The sequence below is a fragment of the Alosa sapidissima genome, chromosome 7 (genome assembly GCF_018492685.1).
Source record: "Alosa sapidissima isolate fAloSap1 chromosome 7, fAloSap1.pri, whole genome shotgun sequence".
Classification (NCBI taxonomy): Eukaryota; Metazoa; Chordata; class Actinopteri; order Clupeiformes; family Clupeidae; genus Alosa; species Alosa sapidissima.
Window position 1 is genome coordinate 38,578,597 of NC_055963.1, and position 22,649 is coordinate 38,601,245.

The following is a 22,649-nucleotide window of genomic DNA, read 5'->3' on the forward strand; positions in this document are numbered from 1 at the left end:
TTGATTAAGTAGCTAACGTTATCTACTACCAAGTTCCTTTACACACTCCTGTACAGTTGGTGGCGGTATGCACCGCAAGTTATAATCTGCCAATAAACCAAGAAGAAGAAGAGACGTCATTTTCTAAATTTGACCGGAAGCACAGTCTTAGCAGAGACGGTTAGAATCTTTGGTCTTAGCCTGCCAACTGTCGAATCTCACGGACGTCTTCTTCATCTTTGGTCTTGCAATGGTAAGTAAATGCGCTCAGTCGTGTTATTTTAAAATATATATTACGATTTCACCGTATAAGTCTGTTTTAACGTTGTCTATGGATATTGCTATACCTGTGTTGATATTATGTCATGTGAAAGATTGGACGGCCACATTTTGAAACCAGACGTGTTGATAAAAATGGCCGACTAGTCAATCGCGTGCGTTACAATTGATTAACGTATTATCTGTGTTGTTAATACATTGTGAAATATCAATTAGCAGATTATCAACCACTTTTAATTATTGCGTTTGATAATAAAGCAATACGTAGGCCTAAGTTGAGACGTGAAAAGAATGACTCTTAACGCTATTTAAACCTACTGCACTCCCAAACAACAAAAAACACTTTATGTTTTTTACGCCGATAGCGGGCCTCAACATCATTTTCAGAGCACTTTGGTGTTTTTGTTGCTATGTTACCAAAACCGTGTGCCTGGCGTATGGTGCCTGGACGTCTTTTTGGAACGTTACCTAATATAATGCTAACCAACTAGCTAACTAAAATGCAGTGTCAAAGATTCTATAGTTAACTGGCAGTGTGGTATTATCTGCTAGGTACGTCATAAGTCATTTTTACACTAAGATCGCGCAAAATTAGGGGGAAGAGGAGACGTCTTTATGCCGTATCGTATGTTTAAAAATGCCTGGTACTTCCTACCGCGAGTGTTTACATCAGAGCCATATAAAGGTAGAGTTGCGACAACTCCATTGACGCTAATGTTCCATTTTTTTTTCAACAATGGCGGCTAATGGAAGCCTCATAGAAGCTAGTTCCCGAAAGTTAACAATTTATAATAGCAGCAGTGCAGTTACAGACTGTTTGTAGCCAACATTTCAGACTCAGATTTACATTATTGGCTCATCCGAATAATAATAATAATAACAGTAACAACAGTAATAGTAGTAAAGTAATAGTATTAATAACCTAATTATAATAATAAACTATTTATGTATCGACTATGACAGCTTTTCTGCTGCTCAGTTTTTATCAGTTACTTATCAAATCAATTAAAAGAGGCTAAAGCCCAATAAATGTGCCACACATAATAACCTAATATAAGATAAACCTTGCCTATACCATTTCAATTAGGCAGCACTAGGCAACACCACAAACGAGCTGTCATTAAGTTTTTGCGTTTGTAGCCTACAACTTTTATGACGTGACGTGCCTTGGGCATTTAGCTTTACCATCATGTCAACATAGTTGTAACGTTATGCAATGCTCATCTAGGCTATGGATAAGTGGTTTAATTTTAAAAAGGGCAGCAAAAGTGGGATAAAGTGCAACTGCTTCCCCAAAACAATTCCTCCATAACTGTGGATTTAATCGTTTGATATGTGGATAACTTTCAGTGGACTAAACACATAAAAGGTAAGATTTTGTTATCACAAAGCTAGCTGGTTCGTTAAATATGGCGAAGTATATTTACAGCCAACTTTGTAGGCCTACTTGCAGCAGTGAAACTGAGTTTGTTGTTAACATGGTTGGTAACGTAAACGTTTCTTCAGTTAGGAGCAGGACTGTTTTTTTTTATTTTGCATTCATTTTCATTGGCAAAAGCTAGCCTATGCATAAGAGAACCTAGATTTGAGGGAGCTGCAGCTGTTAGCATCAGCAGGTCATATTAACACAGCAGGGCACACTAGCCCAGTGATGAAGGATCGTGTAAAATCCCCATCCCCAGAAAGTTTGCGCTGATGATGCATGATAACTGATCAAATTGCTATTTTCTGACACAATGCACACCATTTCCAGGTGCTCACCTGTCTGAATCTCAAGCTCTTTAGCCTAGCATCTGCTGTTCACAGCACGGTGAATGACAAACGATGACAAAATGCTGTTCATGTTAATCAGTTCATATCCTGGTTATTTATCGAAGGACTTACATGTCATGTTTCATATTTTATTATGATCACTCATAATCACTCATATGATCAGTCACTACCATGGGGTTACTAAATAGGTAGGTATAATGCTACGGTTAACTTAGAATGCCCACCATTACACTGGAGATGTTAAAAAACTTTTAAACTTTTTTTATTCTGCCGCGACGATAGGCTAGGCTTGGCTAGGTAATTCGCTCATTAGCTCAGATCAGTGACTACCAGAGGAAACGCGGGGTAGAAAGCTCAAACAAGTAATGTTAGACTAGCTGTGTTACAGTTTCACGTTGCAATCAAAATTTCACAGGAGCTCCATGCGCTTTTGTAGGCTACACGCAGTCTCAAAAACACTGTTTACAGCTTTTCGAGTCACTGTACGAGGTCATTTATTTTATATAGCGATAATTTAGATACACTTATGGGGTGGGTGCAATTGCGTTTTCTAAAGAATCTCTTCTTTTGTACAGAAATTAATATTAAGTGACACATACGTAAAAGGGCGGAAAAAAACGTCACCTTATATAGCAGGCTAAGATATAAGGTCTGGAATTTAATTTAATATTGTTGTAATGGTAGGATAACTACATAGTTTACACAATAATTACACTGTGTTATAAATATTGTATATCAATGCATTTATTGACTGTCAATTAACCAAAATCGTGGCTCTGTCCATCATTGAACAGTAGCCTATTTAATGCATTCTAATCCATTGTCAATCACTTCCGGGAACTATTTGAAGTTTACATGAACCACGTGACCTTAACGAATTTTGAACACCCATTGTCGCAACTCTAGCTTTATATGGCTCTGGTTTACATCAAAGATTCTAGAACAGAGCTTTGTTTTGGCTTGCATGGCGCCCCTGGACAGAGCAATAGTCTATTTTATTGGCGTTTTAAACATTTTTAGCCTTGAACTGACACATCACAAAAAAGTTACATGTCTCCTGTAATGCAAATGGGAAATTCAGTCTGCTTTTCTCTGCCAAAAGTTAACCATTTTCAAGCACCTTGCGTCTTTCTTTCAATGTCGGCTCTGGGTTTGCTTGTTCTCCAAGTTAGTCCTTAACGACGGTTGTCAGGGAACTGAACACCGGCTTGTAAACCAAAGATTCTCTCACCTGGATAAGAAAAAAACCCTATGTACGGATGCTCTTCATTGACTAGGCAGTAGAGTCAGCTGCTTCAGATTCCTTGGAATTAACATCAGCGAGGATCCGAGCTGGTCACACCATATAGACCCTTTCAACAAGGTAAACAAAAACAATGCTTGAACATTCTATTTGGGCCCCAATCTACTTCCTCTGCATTAAGATAACATATGGAATGTTAAAAAGGAAGTCTTGTGGGGCCAACTATGATGCTGATAATGGAACTCTTGAAAGGGTCCATAGGTATGGTCACAAAGTCAGCAAGACGGTGGCTTTTATTTCTTCACCGGTTGAGGAAGTTTGGTATGGACGGTGAAATACTGACCAACTTCTACCACTGTACCATTGAGAGTATCCTGACTGGCAACGTCACAGCATGGTATGGTAACAGAACCGCACCGCCCATGACCGCAAAGCTCTGCAAAGGGTGGTCAGGTCAGTGCAGCGCAGCACATTACAAAGACTGAGTTACCAACTATTCAGGACCTTTATAGCCAGCGCTGCAGGAGAAAGACCAAGCGAATCCTTGCTGACCCCCAGGCATCCCAGCCACAGTCTCTTCACCCTCCTGGTAGAATGTTCAAGAGTATGCGGACCCGTACCAGCAGATAGACAGTCTCTATCCACAAGCCACCAGGATGCTGAACTGTCATACTCTTCCTCATAGCTAATCAACCTCAAACCTCAGAACCCCCACCCAAACACACAACATACACAACAATACACCTTTTTAATTACTAATAAGTTGAGCTGGCTCTTGAGCATAAGAATTTCATTAAGCTTACTTATAATTTATTTTGAGTACATGACAATAAAACTACTTGTATTGTTTGTGTAGCACAGTTCATCACTTTCTATTGCAATTCGCCTGAATACACACAAATACAACTCGCTAATGTTACAGCTAGTTAATCTTCTCCATCTCTTCAGTTTTATTTGTTTTATCCTTGATCTCTGTTAATTCATCTCTTATCATTTAAGGGGCTAGGACCTGGAAAAGCAGTTTAAGAAATATGTTAGGTAGTAGGAGATCAAGTTTTGCCATGTTAACCTATGGAGACTGATGGACTGTGGGTCGTGAAGGGCACTTATTTGGATGTGCAGTCCGGGTGTTAATTGAAGCTAACTACCTAGATGGCAAGTTGCATTGCAGGTTAGCTCTGGGGTAGCAAAAATCAAAGTGTACAGTGGGCATCGCTTTCAAATGGCCACTTCAGTCGCGCATTACGCGGCGTGAAGCTTTAGTACCACTTTCAGCCACTGTGCGTCGCTCTGCCACTGTACATCGCTCTGTCAGTGGTAATTGTTACCGAGAGGAATCCCAGCCTACGAATTCAATAACAAAATAAATCGTAATTAAACATTACCTCGATTAAGGCTACTTGGGTATGGCTTAAGGCTTGACTACACGGTGGTAGCGAAAATCGAAATCTGCTTTTGATAGCCTACCGGTGCCGCGCCACAAAACGAAAAAATATCTTAATTTGCTGTCTATGTTATTGTCAGTGTTGGGGGTAACGCAACTACGCAAATCAAAACAGTGTCTTAATTTGCCATACTTCTTGACTGCAATGTAGTCAATTGACTGCTTGACATGTCATTTTTATTTTTCTGTACAATAAACAAATTATGCCGCAGAATTACATTCATATTTGGCTGACTGCAGACGCGCCACTTCCCTCCCCATATTCCAAGATTAAGATAGTATGAAGTGCTTTTTGTATAGGCTACCATCATAAAAATGTGTTAAAACGAATAGCTATTTGTAATTTGACAAAACACTGGTCCTCATTTTGCGAATGCGAGGACGATATGAGCCTGTTGCATTTAGTTAGATGTCCGAGTCATGCATGGGCCTAATGTTTGAAAACCACTGGCTCGTAATCACAATAATTTAACACACGACAGTTGGATAGCCTACTTCATCATGTCCCCATGCACTCTAAAAAATACTGGGTTGAGGTGGTTAGGTGATATTGTGGGGTTGTTTTTACTCATGTTGGGTTATTTTCTGTAACCCAGCTTGCTGGGTTGATAGTGCCCCTCCTCTCTCCCACCTGACGTGGAGTACACTACCCAGCACCTGGGTGACTTTAACACAGCTGCATAGTTATTTGAGAGTTCGAAAAAAATCGTTAGAAGCTATTCTTCCAACCGTCCAGTCCAGCAGCGGTCAACATGCAATGGAAATCAGGCGATTTTGGAAGGTATGTATCGGCTTTTAACCTTTTTTTTTTTATATATATTTTTTTTATACTCATTTTAAAAGTCCACCTAGAGACATACCTTTCGTGATATGAATGGATATTCTGCCTGCCAATTTCGTTCAATTGAGTCATTCATGCTAACTAAAGTTAGCTAACATTAACTTACAATTAAGTTACTGCTAATGTTGATGTTAAATATACACAAAGACAGACTCTTAAAAAACATAGTTCTGTGTTCACTGCGTATGAACTGCTGAACAGAAACAAAACAAACTTTTACAACAAACTATAATTAGCATAGCTATCTACCAACAGTTGGTTAGCAGACCATGTTAATTAAATATGCTACGTGGTGGTGCAGCCTATGGGTGCAGCTAACGTTTGTCAGCTAATATTAGCTAACACAGTCGAAGTAAAGCTAGTGTCTTCACAAGCCACACGTTCGGTAATAATCATGCCAAACAGCATCGTATATGAATTCATTCAGGGTAGCTTCGTATTATAGCCATGCAACTTAATGTTACTGGGTGTTTTTTATTTCTTGGTGGTAACATTATCAGACAGTCATTTAGCTAATGTTACCGGTAGCTTCTAACTTAGCAGTTAGCACCACTACCTTTACACGATATGTTTAAAACTCCATAGGTGGTCATGGTTTCCGAGTGTGTTGCTAATATTTTGTCTCTTGGTCGATTTTTAATGTTAGTCAACATCATTCACTGATAATGGTTCATGAAAGTCTTGATATAAAGTTCTGTAAATAACAGTGATTAATGCACTCTTTTTTTTTTTTTCTTTGATTGACAGGGCTGACCTCCCAAACAGACCGTGGAATCTGCCTGCCTTCATGGAAGTATCACATGCTTTTTAGACTAGGCTATCTGTTCAAAAAATAAACTGCCAAATGAATAATTATGTCGAACTGTTTTATTTCATTGCATGGCTATTGTTGCCTTGGATGGATTTTAAAACATTATATTGTAACATTCATAATTTGCAAACATTTATTGTTATTATTATGAATTAATAGTGATTGGATTAAGGAGGAAAATAAGATGGGCTACTTAGAATAACTCATAAATTAGGTCAATATAACCCAGAAAGGACAGTGAAAATAACATAAATGCTGGGTTGAAAAAGATAGCCTACCCAACAATTATGTAGGTTTAACAGTTTTGTTACAATAACCCAATGTTTGGGTCAGACCATCAACCCAACTCATTGGGTTGATCGTATAACCCAATTTTCTAGGCTAATATAACACAGTGCTGGGCTCGACCACTATTTACCCAGTGATTGGGTTGTTTTTAACCCAATGTTTTTTAGAGTGTGCCTACATTTTTGTGAGTAGCATAGAGATCGTTAAAAACAATAAAGTATGGCTCTCCGTTTGGGACATCGAAAACTTATATTTTTAATAGACTACCGTCGAAGATGCTGACTTGCAAAATCCTCGGGATAACACGTTATCTCCACTATCATCAGTCATGCCCCTTGATCAAAGTGGGGAATGAAATAAAAGTTTGAGAACCACTGGCTTAACAAGTTACTTGCAGTCCAGAACACACAGAATATGTTGCAATTCTGATGATCGGCGATGATATCGGCAAATGTTTGTTTTCCAAAGTAAGAATTTCACCATCGACTATTTCACCTTCGACAATGAATCGCTCATTACACTTGTTACTGTTAAACGTAGGCCTACCTGGTATCATTACAAACATTATTCTGTGTCCTAAAACTGGCATATTTTATGTCATTGTGTCATGTAAGTTTGTTGCAAAATCTAGAGAAATGTGTGAGGTGGTCAGCGGGGGACAATTGAGACACACATTGGATTGTGTTATTACTTGAACATTCCACACTATCACACTTGATTCACAATGAAACCTTACATTTCATTTATATTTTAACAATGAGTAGTTTTGGTTGTTGTTGGTGGCGTTTTTCCTGCCATCTAAGGCACGAGCCCATCTGTGAGGCCAAGCCTCACCAAGTAGCTTGTTTGTTTACAACTAACATTCCATTTAATTAAACTGCTTTTATAGGCTATGCCGAAATAGTTTTCAACATTTTGATTATTAGTGTCGGGTGAATTGAAATGTTCTCAAAGTAGCCTTATGGCTGAAAGCTGCTTGGGATCCCCCCCCCCCCGTCAAGCAATATAACCATACAAACGCGCTTCCTGCACTCATTGTTTCAAAAGGAGTAATTTTGGCTTTGTCAGAACTGAAGAGCTGTGGACGGCACGGCACGGCATGCCCAATGAAAATAAATCAACGCAACGCAACACAACACAGACCCCGCTTCTCTCACGGCAGTCACTGACAGTAACCTAGAATAAATGCATGGGGAAAAACACTTCCCCATGACAAAGACATCGTAAAACACTGAAAGTTAATATTTTGTCACTAGCAACATTCATCTGTCCTTTGTCAAATGTATTATGTTCCAAGTAGCCTATGCGTAATTCTGCTTCATAAAGTTGAACAAATACATTTGCTTATTTCACAGAAAATATAAATAGCCAGTTAGGGTCTACAGTACAGAGTTGGTAAGTTATGGTAGGACAACTTGGAGTGAACATACAAACAGGGGAAATTCTTTCTCTTGTAGCTGAGTAGCCTCAGGTGTGCACGTAGACATAAGGCCGAACATGTAAGCGCCAATGAATCGTGCTCTCACGACAATCACGCCGTTAAACTTTAATAGGTTAACGTCACCTTGAAGTTCGCCTTCAAGCAAGGAAAACGATGATTTGAAGACATCTGTTTCGTTGGAAGGGCAAGGGGTAGCAACAGGGTAACACAGAGACAGGCCCGATGGCAGGGCTGTTATGAGAGTATTAAAATATGGGATATTCTACGGGAAAACATTAAAACGGCAAGACAGCGGGGGGAAGTTAAAATACGTGAGAAACACGGAAAAAGTTGGCATGTATTGTTTCGGTCCCTGTGCACAGGGATTATTTGTCATATTATTAATCACATATGATTATTTGTGAAATTGTGCAAACAGGCGCAACACATTTGAAAAGGAAGGACTGGTAGCATGCAAGCTCACGGGCGGAAGACAGCGACAATTGGCAGGGGAGGGTCATGTCTTTTTTAACAATTCTGTCGGAGGGTCATTGAACAATTTTTAGCAGGCAAGAGAGGGTCATTCAACTTTTGACTGAAGCACTCAAAATTCCTCCGGTGGCCCCTTCAATAAATAACGAACAGTCCCTAGATTGCTGCTGGGCTATATGTCTTGGTTCATGTCTGTTAACAACTCATTGCCATCAAACGCATAGTCTATCTCGCAGTTGCATCCATTACAAACAAACATGCAATGTGATCGTCTGGGATTGGGGAGAGCACTAAATGCTCTACTGAATAAGCACGAAGTCAAACCTTTAAATGAAAAACACTTTTTAATAATCAAAAAAAATAAAATAAACTGCTAATGAAGTAAACTTGTGACCATCAAAAATCGTTTATTGCCTGTAACTCCGTGATAACAGGACGCAACAGGAAGGCATTTGGCTGAGCAACGGAGGTTAATATGCTCTATACATAGGTGCCAACTCTCACGCATTGGCCGTGAGACACACGCATTTTAATAGTTTCACACACTCACACGCCACACCCCCGATTTCTTACGCTGAAGTGTCAACACGGTCGGTCAGATGCCTGAAAAATGAGTTTAGCCTATCTAGATCTACCTGTTGTCAGAGACTGTGAGAGGGTTCAAGAGCACCCCGTCTGTGGAATTTTCTACATTTGCTCTCATTTGCGATGCTTCAGAAGCCATCCCAGGCGCATTCCCCCCCGCATTTCCCCGGCTTCAGGTATGCTTTGAGTATTATTGAGTATTTTTCACGCTGAAGTGTCAACCTGGTAGGTCAAATACCTGGCAGATGAGGTTCAACTAAACTAAACTAAACCTATACATATGATATCACACATCGTAAACGTGCGGAATCTAAGCTTTCCAATGATATTAGCGCCAAGTTGCTGTGATAAATGGTTCGCGAGTGCAATTTAGGCTAATCATATGCATTTTGCACACAGTGCACACCCATTACTCTCGGTTTAATATTTCACTAACCCTTCACACAACACGTGGCAAACCCAATATCAGAATAAACAGCAAACTGTACCGAATACGAGGATATAAAGCATGCCTCTGTGCAATAAGTGGTTCCTGAGTAATCTGGTTTTGAAATTGCAACACATTTCTACATAGCCTCATTGGGGCGAAATGTCTGGGGGAGGACCCCCGCTGAAATGTCCCACCCACTTTCAGAATGCCTCCGACGCCCATGGTCCTAGTAGTAGATCCCTTTGATACCAATGTTAATTAAACTCTGGGACCCTGGTCCCAGGGATGGATTACTGCACGGGCCTTCCGGGCCCAGGCCCAGGGGCCCAAGGTGTCAGGGGACCCCTTAAGCCCAAGCCTTTGCATGGAATCATTGCCTCAAGATCAACACATCAGGATGTAGCCTATGAATCTGATTTGAATTTAGTATTGCTCATCCCCAAAATGCACCAGAATACAGGAAATCACATTAAACAAATTAAAAAAATTCTGGGGGAGTACCCCCAAACCCCCCTTCCACATATGCGACAATTAGTGGGGAGCCCTTAATACATCTGCCACTTATTGCACAGAGGTATGCTTTATATCCTCGAATTCGGTACGGTTTGCTGTTTATTCTGATAATGGGTTTGCCACGTGTTGTGTGAAGGGTTAGTGAAATATTAAACCAAGAGTAATGGGTGTGCACTGTGTGCAAAATGCATATGATTAGCCTAAATTGCACTTGCAAACCATTTATCACAGCAACTTGGCGCTAATATCATTGGAAAGCTTAGATAACGCACGTTCACGATGTGTGATGTGATATATGTATAGGTTTAGTTTAGTTGAACCTCATCTGCCAGGTATTTGACCTACCAGGTTGACACTTCAGAAAGTTCAAAATCCGTCCATGCCTGGTCCCTACACCCGAGAACCACTGATGTACGTTTTTTTTTTACTGTACGGTAGGGGTGTAACGGTTCATGTATTCGTATTGAACCGAAACGGTATGGGCGTCACTGTTCGGTGCATGAATTTACACGGAGAATACACGGTATAAAAAAACATAAAACTCGTGTGCGTATTAATTAATGTCATGCGCATACTGTTAAGTAGCGAGAGTTACGGGAGTTCTTTAGCGACACCTAACGCTAATCTGTAGCCTCGCCTTAGCTCTGAAGCTCTGATTGGCGCCTATGTTTTTTTTGTCAGGTCGTTGGTCGAGTCAGTCAGTCAGAGATGGTAGCACTAAGGTGGCGACACACATTAGAGGATCCGCTGGTCTCTTCGCAAGTTTGAGAACTTCAGTTACAGTAGTACAGGTGAGAGAGTGGTGGATAAAAAACTGTGTGTCGGCGTTGTTCAGCAGTTGTTGGGTATGTGAGTGGAAATATATGCTACACATGTTCGAAGCAATCACCCAGATGATGTAGGCTACCAATCACCGAAATGAGAAAAAAAAAAAAAAAACTTCCCCTGCGCTTCACCAGCCTTTGGATACACATACAAATAGAGCCAAAACCTATGGCTTAAATTAAATGATTTCGTAATGACAGAAAGCCATGTAAATCGCGTGGTAATTACCTTTATGTTGGGGTAACTTGTAACTTCTCACATGAGGAGCTGGTAGTGTTAAGTGCATAGACAGTAAGTGTCAACGCTAACCAGGCTAATAAACAATGCTACGGTGAGTTAACGTCGAAGGGCAAAGTCATGTGACTTCTAGTTGTAGTCTGTTTATGAAATGAAAGGAGCAATTTCGTTTTTTAAAAGAAGGCAAAATAGTGTGATTTTCACAGTTAGTAGGCTAGATTATTACTCTACACACACTGAAAAATATTGAGGCAAATTGTAGACCCTTCCATATACAACTAAACGCAGATGTTGAAGGTCTTGCTTAAGTGGATTTTTAAAAATCATTATTCTATGTAATTTGCACTTTCAGAAATAAGAGATGCTGTAGGCCTATTTTAAGTTTTATAGCTGATTGTCTTATTTTGTTTACAACTTACAGATGGAGTCTGGGTACTTATTGTACTGTTTACCCTACATCTTACACACTTCAGGCTGTTGCAGATAGTGTCATACAGTCTCTTCCCTGAGCTATGTGGTACAGCCTGATATATGCACAATAAAAAAAATTGCTTTCTGCATTTTTGGTTTTGCTTTTCCCTCCATTGTACCCTAACTCGTACCGAACCGTGATGTCCGAACCGAGGTATGAACCGAACCGTGACTTCTGTGTACCGTTACACCCCTACTGTATGGTATAATGCTGAATGAGCCAAACAAAATTTTCCGCAGCAAAATTTTGGTTGGCCCCACCAAATCTCACTCCAAGGTTTTTTGAAAAGTTGGCAGCCCTGTCTATATTTTGTCCAAATGATGACTGTCTATCATCGTTGCACTCGGAGAAAACCAGAATGTTTAATTTGTCCTGTGTTTATTCTACGGCTGCAAACGGGATTCACTCGCAGTTAACCAAATATTTCTTTATTAGGGCAGGGCAGGCATATTTCTGGCTATTAAATTATTTCTAAACCAGTCTGCTAAAGTCTGTAGTGAAGTCTGTGTAGGGTTTTCCAGGCTCCATTTCTTTTTACGAGACACCCTGCTCACTTGAGCCATCTACCGGTTGTTTGGGTTGTTGCAGCGTCTCATTGGAAAAATACAAATTAAAGTCACGTGATCCCACGCGCGGACCGCGAGTGAAGCTGGCCAAGTCGAAGCACTGCCCACTGTACCGCCTACACTTACCGGAGATCACAGTATCCACTCGAAGGCAGAGGACAAAAGTGTGTTCAGGAAAACGTCTGCATTTCAGAGTTTTTCCAGGTGCGATAATTTAAAATCCCCATGTTATTTTCCCTTTGGAAAAATCGATGGCAGCTTTTTTGTGGGTCTATTAACTTCAGAGGTCTATTAAAATAAAACATTTTTAAAGTACCATTGTAAGGGCCAGCTATATGCTATATCTTGTTTTCAGGACGGTCTGGGCTTTCCATATCTGGGAATGTATGATGTGGAAATACTATATTAAGGAAAAAACATTTGCTTCACATGGATTTTTCATGTTTTTGCATTCATGTCACCAGGCATCATGCCAGTAATATCTTCATATTGATGTATGTGATTGTCTGGAGTCTGGCAATATACGAATCATGATGGTTGGGTACGCTACGGCTTAGCAATTGACAAAATATTGAATTTATTTAACCCTTAGAACCCGATTGACGCAAAGTGCGTCAAAAAACACACCCTTTCTTCTCTGTTACATTGCTTCGCGACTGTTCATTGCAGCGAGATGAAACCTTTATTGCATGACAGAGAAGAAGTGGGGCTTTCCAAAGAGACTATGCACTTGTCTGTACGATCAAGTATGAAAATTTAAAAAAATCATGAAATTAAATCAAATTGCATCATATTTACAGTCTATACTTCTCTGCGTTCACCTGCGCACCCATTACTCTCATTTGAATTACTCGCGAATCCGTGATCGCATAGATATGGCAAGCATATCAGATGAAAGAGGAGACACATGGCTATCCATTGGTACCGTGTATATCGATCCTTCTGGCTTATAAAAACAAAGTGACTGCAAAATATTAACGTCATGTACACAAACCAACGCTGCATACCCATTACTCTCGTTTGAATTACTCGCGGACCCGTGATCGGATAGATATGCAAGGAGACAGAGCTATCATTTGATACCAAGTACATCCTTCTGAGTTATAAAACAGACGAAGTGACAGCAAAATAATAACTTCATATAACTGGACTTACCCCACGTTTTTGTGACTGCATGTTTATAATCCAACGCTATTGTGTGTTTCTCTATGGCAAAGCATGTTCATAATCCAGTTTTGAGATCCTAGCAAATTCCTGCATGGCATCCAATTCAAGGCTCACATTGCATCCCAATTTGTTCAACAAAGAAACACCTTTTTTGCCTTTACTTTGTTCATGGCAATGCAGTAAAAAGTTGAGAATCATTATCAGTGCACACCACACATGCCAACACGCAAACTTGGGTCAAGTCAGATCAGTTCGTGTCACAGATATGGAGCGCAGAAAGGTTATTTTTCATCACTAAATAAAAAATGGCATTTATTTCCTAAATCACACACCACATATTTCTGTAAATTGCTCAGCCCCAGAGTATCCCAGCAACATGGCAATTATATTGCCCGATTCAGGACGGTCTGCCCTACACACACATGAAATGCATGTAGAGCTATGAGCTTGCTGTGGTGAGATACATGTCGAAATGTAAGATTTTTTTATAATACACTTTTTATATTTTAATTGTTTAAAAATCTAAATAAAATCAATGCTAGTACTAATACATGAAATGATGGCAGATCTGGATAGTCTAGTCTCTGCTGAAAAAAACAATATATAATATGTGTGTGTGGCACTTACAATGACCAGAATAAATCCTTATGAATAAAGGTAGTGAAAATGCCCTAAAAACAGCCTAGGGTTCTAAGGGTTAAATATCTCTAGCAACTAGACTAAGTGTTAGTGAGCTACTAACTATTGATCATTACCCTTTACAGTATTTCAACATCAATTACAGAATTAGAAAAAAGATATGTAATAATGTACAGTAGGCTACCCATCACAGCCTACCTGTTATACATTGACAGCCGGCCAGTGGACAGAAGACACTTTGGGAATACTGTTCTAAAAAAAAAAACAATTCATAAACACATTTTTTTCATTCAGGGCAACAAAATTCACCAATTGCGCCACAGCTTTTGTGTTTTGGACCACTTATGAAGTGATGTCTGGCTGATGCCTAAATGAAGCATATTGCAGCACTGTGTGTAAAAACATTTTTCGCAATTTTTAGGAATGGCAAATTTGTCATTTCTCTGCTGGTAAAATTTAAGCACTAACAACATAATTGTTGTTTTCTCAGATATAACGATGAACCGGATTCGTATCCACGTGCTACCTTCCAGCAGGGGAAGGATGGTGCAGCCAGTGCGCCCTATCGAGCCCCAGACTTGCTCATACAGTCACCGACCTTGCTCCCAACCATGCCTTGATGGCCTTGAGTTTTGCATCAAACATGTTCTTGAGGACAAGAGTGCCCCTTACAAGCAATGCAGCTATGTCTCGAACAAGAATGGAAAGCGTTGCCCTAATGCTGCCCCCAAGCCAGAAAAGAAAGAGGGGTAAGTGAATTCTGCATGTTCGCTGTTGAATTTCAAATTTGGCAAATTGCTAAAGCGAGCAAGTCTGAACGATTAATTGCATTTGCAATATTATCACGCTATTAAACGCAAATTTCTAATCGCAAAGGCTGCGATTACACTCCGATCATACATTGACCACTGTGCGATAAATGTGTGACGTCACCAAGCGCCTGGGACCAGCGCGACACTAGCTACCTTCTTCAAAGTGTATGATGATCATTACATGTTTACAAGGCTGGAAGTTCAAGAAATATACTACTCCCTTACAAAAATAAAATGTTTGCATACAGAAGTTTGCCACTAGTGGCAGACACACACACACATATTTAATTCATTTATTTGGAATGACCAATAGTCAGTACATTTGAGTTTGTTTATCAGCATAATGATGTGCAGAGAAGTTGGCTACATTGTGCATACTAGTCCAATAAAAACAAAAATGGTGGGTAAGACAGCAATTCCAATGTGGATTAGAAATCTACACGTTTCTACCCCAGTCTGTAAATATTCAGCAAAAAATATGGTTTGGTTGACAAAGGAGAGGAATATATATTTTCTACAAAAAGGTAAACATAAAATACTAGATTTCAGGGCAGTTTTCTGGGTTGTGTCTATCCATAATTGAAAAGACATATCTTTCAGGCTTGTGCAAAATTCTAGAATTGAATTAAAAACTGGCTCTTAAATTCCAATTCAATTCTTGAATTTCACTTGCATTTCAATTGAGGTAGCAAACAGGAAGCAGAATTGCAATTCGAATTGTGCTTGATATCTTAGCAAATTAAGATATCAGGCTGAATTTTTTTGTATGCTAGTCATAAGAAATGGGGCACTGATTGGACAAAAAATGTAAATGAGGTATGCTAAATGTACGCTACCTAATACCATTTTATAGAGTCCCGAAGTCTGACGTAGCGTTTCCATGGCGGCAGAATCACTGGATCTAAACAAACTTTCGAAGTGGCTTAAATAGCATTGAATGTAGACATGTGGCATCATTTCTAGCTAATAAATTGTTTTAAATGTAGGCTATAGCCATTTAAACGTGCTTTGCCTGCTAGGCAGCAGCTTACCCACATAACACGGATTCCCTGGCAGGTGTAACATAAAGAAACAAAATTCCAGTGGATATTTCACATAGAGATGCACCGATATGGAATTTTAGGGCCAATAACGATAACCGATATTTATTGGTTTGTTGTGGCCGATACCGATACAATAACCGATAATATTACTCTTGAAAAAAAATTGTGAAAAGTGATTTGGGGAAAGCATTTAATAAGCATAATTGTATTGCAGTAATTTTACCTACCACCAAATGATGGACAGAACTCATAGTCCTCAATAGTACGGCAGTCAACAACATAACAGTAGCCTAGCCCTACAGCAGTGGTCGCCAACCCGTCGATCGCGATCGACCAGTAGATCTTTTGGACCATATATAGAACTGGACAGTGTGCCGTCTGTTAAGAGTGATGCGAGCGTTAGTCCAGAGCCCCCTGGTGGCTGGCTGCAGTACAATGTGTAACTCCGCCCATCCCCATGTATTTCAATGGCCAAGTAGCCAACTTTCCGTGTCACTTTTCTCATCTAAAACTATTTTTGTATCAACAACTTTTTATTCGAAAAAATAGTTTTCAAGATGCTTCAATACACACAATTTTTCTTTTCTCGCTGAAATTATTTTTTTTAATGTTATATTAACAAATCTAAAAGGGCGTGTTTACACCTATGATTGACAGCTGGCTGGCTGCAGACACAACGCTTTGTCCATTATGTTTTACCGTCTAGGCTGCAGACACTACCGCGTCATCGCTCACTTGATTTCGACACATAATCTAACCTAAATAAGTGTTGCTGTTATCATAATTAGGCTATATCTTATCACAGTCTGACTAAATACATATTGATAGTCATACATTGTGTAGTTGCTGGTAAGAGACATCGTTGTTAGTTGTGACAGATTCTTTGTGAAAAAAGATATGTTCTGTTCTTTCGTAGATGCTAAGTATATTAGCTCATAGCATGCTACATCATGCTAGCATTAGCCAGTTGATGGGTAAAGTAAAAGGGCTCTGCTATATTGATCCGAAGTGACGTTAGCCATAGTCACCATCATTTACAGTCCTACTTGTTTCAAATGGTTTAACGTAACCAGTGATTGCCGCCATCATCGTTGCAACTTCATTTGAATACACTTTGTCACTGGAGAAGGCAATGTAAAGTTTCATTAACGTTAACTCTTGCTTAGTTTTGCGAATGGCAAAAAACGCCACCTAGCCTGCTAGGTCGACAACCTCGGTATGCCCATTTATGAAGCCCGACAAATAACGTTACTTGTGTTTTAGTGAACACATTATTGGACCATAGCTTAACGTGAGGAGGGATTCAAAGTTACAAATGGCCAATTTGCTTAGTATGCTCAGAACAGCGGTATCTGAAAATGCGTTAAGGTATCGTTGTTACCTGCGATTGCACTGCTGGAGAAGCATTTTGCATTAGTATGATTTGATCAGGTCTTGCCAGTGATGTGTAAATCCTCCCGTAGACGTACATCATTTCAAATTAATACGTCTAAATTGAAAACTGTGACAACTCATTGATGGGCTCTCTCAATATGTCTGTAATCGTATGCCTCTACCACAGGCTTGCTAGTCTTTCACCAGAGAGGGTGCTCCCATTATAAATCAAAAATGTAATACTGCAGCCTTCATGTCAGCTGTAAAAATATGATAACATGGACCTACTACATCAGGACCGGATACTCTGTAAACATTTTACACATAATCAGGAAGCTACTTTGCTGTTCAGTGTGTGATGTGTTTAAAGTGGTACTACGTTTAAAGAAACATTTTTATTCTTTGTTTCAAGTGCATAAGAAAATACCACATTATGATGATGATGGTTATGGTTACCCTTAACAAATACAAAACAATATAATACTTAAAACAGGGATCAATCAATAGCCTAATGAAATAAACAATGAGGGGGAAAACAATAATAAATAATAATGCCCATTCAATCAATAATATAATAACAATAACATGGTAAGACTACATTAAGGAGAATATCAATAATAAACAATGTCAAATTAATCAACAGCCTATAATGAAAATAAAACAGTACTACTGCATACAAACCATAATGTATAAGAAATGCTTAAAAGACCAAAAACTATCACAAGAACGAAGAGCACTGGGCAACTCATTCCACCAACATGGAACCACTGAGGAAAAGAGTCTTGAATTTGACCTAGCGTTTAAGACTGGTCGACATAACCGAAGCTCATCAGAAGACCACAGTGGGCGGTTGGGGATGTATATCTTGATCATTGAATTAAAATAACAAGGAGCAGATCCAGTCAGTGTCCTATAGGCCAAAGTGAGAGATTTAAATTTAATTCTGTCTACTGTAGGGAGCCAATGGAGAGTAACTAGGAGAGGAGTTGTCAGCCAAAGAGGACACGATGTGTCCTCTTTGGCTGATTGAAGACCAGTCATGTTGCAGCATTCTGAATGATAGATCACACAAAAGAAATTAAAAAAAAAAACATTCAATATTGATTTAGTATCAACCAATAATTATTCTGATATTAATATTCTTGTAACATCTACATCTTTGTGTAGGCTACAGTTAAATACTAAGCAATGGCCTCTGACTTAAATACCAAGGCAGTTAAATGACCGTGGTATGGTATAGTCTACGTGACACACAGGACTACACAGTAAACCCATTTAAAATAGGCAAGGACATGTATTTAATAACATTTGGGGTTGCTCATAGTATACCCACCACTACAACTAACTAACTCGACTACACCACTAGTTAAATGGCGCATTGCAATTTACAATTTGTGTGAGTTCAGGGGCATACAGAAAGTTGAAGTTTGGGTGACCTCAATAAAGAAAATAGAAACAAAGGGATGTGTACAGCCTCAAGTATAAATTATGTCACATTAACAGAAGGTTCAGAGCAGAGGCAGACCGTTCTTGGTGCCACGCAAGTTATTGAAAGTCATGTGTTTTCAGAACGTAGTGGTGCTGTGCCATGTCCCATGTATAAGGGGCTTCAGGTTGATCCAGTGACGGTGGGTGATGATGTCAGGGAGATGGATGTCAGGGTACTTGGAGAAAGGGGGAGGACATGCCACCTCAGACCACCCCAGCCAAACATCTTCACGTAGGCATTCCCTTGCTTGCAGACTAATGTAGACCATGGAGACCACCTTGCCGCCACCTCCAGTACATTCAGCCATCACCCAGGCCATCCTTAAAAATATTTTTGTTTGCAGTAACAGCCATAAAAAAATAAAAATGGGTCGGTAGGTAGGTCAATATTTTTTTTTTTTTTCAAGATTCAAAGTAAAAAAAAAAAGTACAATTTTAGTCATGGTGATTACGTAGGAATGAATTTACACAAATGTGCATATTGTGACGTAACTGACTGGGTCTTCAACCCGTACCTTCAGGCGCACCATTGCAAACCTCATTCTGATGCAGGTTATATAGACCAGCCTTTCTCAAACTTCTTTGACCTGAGGCCCGGTCATGGCAGACTTTGGGGTCATAGGGCTCATCTACATGTACCCAGAAAGTACTACAATAGCTCTTGGCCACGTTATATTGAAATTTGACTATACAATACTCAATGCTATACAGTGTATTATACAGTCTCTGCTCTGTTTCTAAGGAAGTTCCAAAAAACAACGTCGTTCTATTAAGTTTCGTTAAATAAATAAATAACCTTCCAACAGGTTGAAGCGGAGCTTTGATACCAACGTTATCGATTAGTTTCAGTTTCTCTCGCGCAGACGCGCATTGAATGAATGCTCATACCACCACTTAATTGTAGGGCTCCATGTTTAATGACCTCGATAGCAGAAACGTTTGTTTTATTTTTTTTCGTCGATCCGCGGTTTCTTGATCAACTGCGCAGCAAATTATCAAATGAAGCACCGGGCCAAATTTCACTCCACGACTCCGCGGACCAGCAGTCTCCATGTTGCGGACCCATAGTTTGAGAAATGGTAAATAGACCACAACCAATTTCTATACTCTGACACGGTCACCGTTAGACTAGGGGGGGAGAAGGGATGAGAAAAGATCTGGCCACAGTTCTTCCAGAACTTCGTGCCAAGTAAAAGCATTATCAGTTTGTGTGAATGAAACGAAGCGTAGGCCATAGTGTGACATGCGTAAAACCAATGGTGTAGAGATGACGCCACAGGGTTTTATTTAAGTGAGCCACGTTTGCATGTAGGCAATTTATATTCACAATACTTGGGCCTACTTAAAGAAATATTATTTTATTGCATTTGTATTGGTTGTTTAGAGTAAAAAAAACAATCGGTCGGTATTAACGCAAGTTTACAACCGGCAAGTCGGTCGGACTAAAAGGGGAAAAAAATAAATATTTGGGTCTGTTCTAAATTGACAGGGTCGGTCGGTTTACGGCAAACAAAAATATTTTTAAGGATGGCCCCATATCTTACCTGCAAAAAGGAAAGTTACAATAAAGTTAGTCAGACAATTTTACGACATTACAAAGCATCTAATCAGGCACTCAACACCACTAGTAATACCAATTAATTAAATATATGTGTGCAATAAACTTCACAGCCTACCTATAATGTTAACTACACATTTAAATATGCGGTGTGAATGTTATTAACTTGCGTCAGCTTGAAAAATAACGTTATCAGTATGACTGATCATGGACGTTAGATGACAAACTAAGGTCTTTCTCAAATGTTCACCGAGAAGTGACTGGTTCTTGGCGTAGCAGCTAGTGTTTAATGCAGGCGTTTCATTTATCGATCATTCACTTATGCGGTCTACAACTACTGACCTACCGATCTATTTTTTATAGTCTATGCTACCGACCTACCATCACAGAAGTAGCTCTAACAGAGGTGTCTGTCATTAACGTTAGAAAAAATGCAAAGCTGGCAAACTGGCTAGTAGTTACATTAACATGAGGTTGATGAGGTCCATGCTTCACATTATGTTAACGTTAACTTGCGTTGCTTTATCACATCATATACTGTACTGACTGTCTAGTGTTATTAATCCCCATGTACAGTCAATGGTTACTCCATGTTGAGATGGCATACATGATATTTGAAAACAGCAACAACTAATAAAACCAAGTATATCATGCATCGACTGTTAAGGGAGCTGTGTGCTAATCTTCACTTCAACGACTAACTTAGCCTCCCGTTAACGGTAACGTTAATGTAGCTGCTAACGTTAGCATGTAATTCGCTGTCCGTATTTCTGTTGTCAGCTCATTAGTATTCACCATACTAAATTGTCACAGTCTATAATCAACATAATAAGCTCTCTTAGACGTATTTAAGAACACCAATAGACAAAAAAACTTTTCAGTTGATACGCAACACTTACCAGACAAGAACAAACCGATTGTTGTTTGTACTGTTTAGCTAACTCACAGCCGTAAAATTCATCCAGCCAGCTAGCCTTCGGCGCCGAGTCGACCTGCGTTGTGGAAAGGAGAAGGGGGTGGGTTTCACTTGACAAGTGGCGTGTTTAACTCGCTGAGTGGCAACTGAGTGGGCGTGCCTGACCGCAACTCCTCTTCACTGCGCATGCTTCAACTTTTGCTGCGCAGCCGCACTTCAAATTGGCTCCAAATTTTCCAAGATGGTGTCGCCTCGGCGGCTTCAATTCCATAGAACACTGTAGAATGCAGCCACACTGTCCAGTTCTATATATACAGTCTATGTTTTGGACTTGCCCAGTAGAGAGAATAACAGGACAATTAAAAAGTCACCAAATTCCCACATGTTCGCCAACGTTTACAGGGTGTACATTTCAGCGCGGGATAGCGCATGATTTATTCAAGACCTAGCCATCATAATGTGAGAAATTCCTGCATACATTTACAGTGCTGTCTGATAACGTTAATCTAATAATGGAGCAGCGTGAATGAGGGACCGGACGAACCAACTTCTGACTTGAACCGAACGTAACCCCATACAGACACACACACACGCGCATAGCACCACTTTGCAGGTTCTCTCTCTCTCTCTCTCTCTCTCAACAGGACTTGTCACCGCTGAAGTCAAATTATGCTAGGTGCTTCTAAATCAACTGCTATCTGACAGAAAATAAAAAACAAAAGTTTAGCGATCAGGAATTTGTTCTCCATTTGAAGAATGTAATCGATTGCGGACGTGCACGGACACGGAGTGCATTGTAGGCTTAGGTTACTTTCACTTTGTAGAGTGCGCATTCATTACGTGAAAGATGCTTCATACCAAAACAGCGATCAAACATTAAATTTATCATGACGTATTGTCACAAACACTTACTCCAATTAGAAAATCAAAACCAAAATCATGTAAGTAAAGACTATTTTAAGTCAAAGTCAAAGTCAGCTTTATTGTCAATTTCTTCACATGTTCCAGACATACAAAGAGATCGAAATTACGTTTCTCACTATCCCACGGTGAAGACAAGACATATTTTGCCAATTTAGGTCCACAGACAAACATAACATTCAAGTAAACAAAAAAGTAAGTAAATAAGTAAATAAGAGGGCACATATAATAATGAAAAAATAAGAGCAGCAAAATTTGGTTGAAATTGTGCATAGACAGTCAATAAAATACTAATGCAAAGTCAGGCCAATAAAAGGCTTGGGTAGTTCTGTTTGACCTAAGTAAGAAAGAAAGTGGCATAGTGGTGCAAGTTATGTAAGAGCAGCAGAAGTGTTGTGTTTTCAGGACAACAACACCAAGTTGTAAAGTGTACAAGTGTGCAAGTGTGCAAGTGGAGTAGTGCAGGCGGCCATTTTGGGTCCAATGTCCAGGATGTTATGTAGCTGAGGGTGGAGGGGGGAGAGGAGGGAGAG

General features: G+C 39.7%; 1 protein-coding gene across 2 annotated transcripts in view; it reads left to right on the top strand.

The window, feature by feature from the left end:
- Positions 1 to 89: 89 nt before the first annotated feature.
- Positions 90 to 22,649, top strand: part of kansl2 (KAT8 regulatory NSL complex subunit 2) — a 56,517-nt gene continuing 33,957 nt past the window's right edge. The window contains exons 1-2 of one of the 2 annotated variants that reach the window (XM_042098233.1): positions 90 to 232; positions 14,495 to 14,753. In XM_042098233.1, coding sequence (XP_041954167.1) covers positions 14,503 to 14,753 — 251 coding nt within the window. In that variant the 5' untranslated portion in view covers positions 90 to 232; positions 14,495 to 14,502. The remainder of the gene's footprint in view (positions 233 to 14,494; positions 14,754 to 22,649) is intronic. The other variant, XM_042098232.1, reaches the window with a different exon arrangement.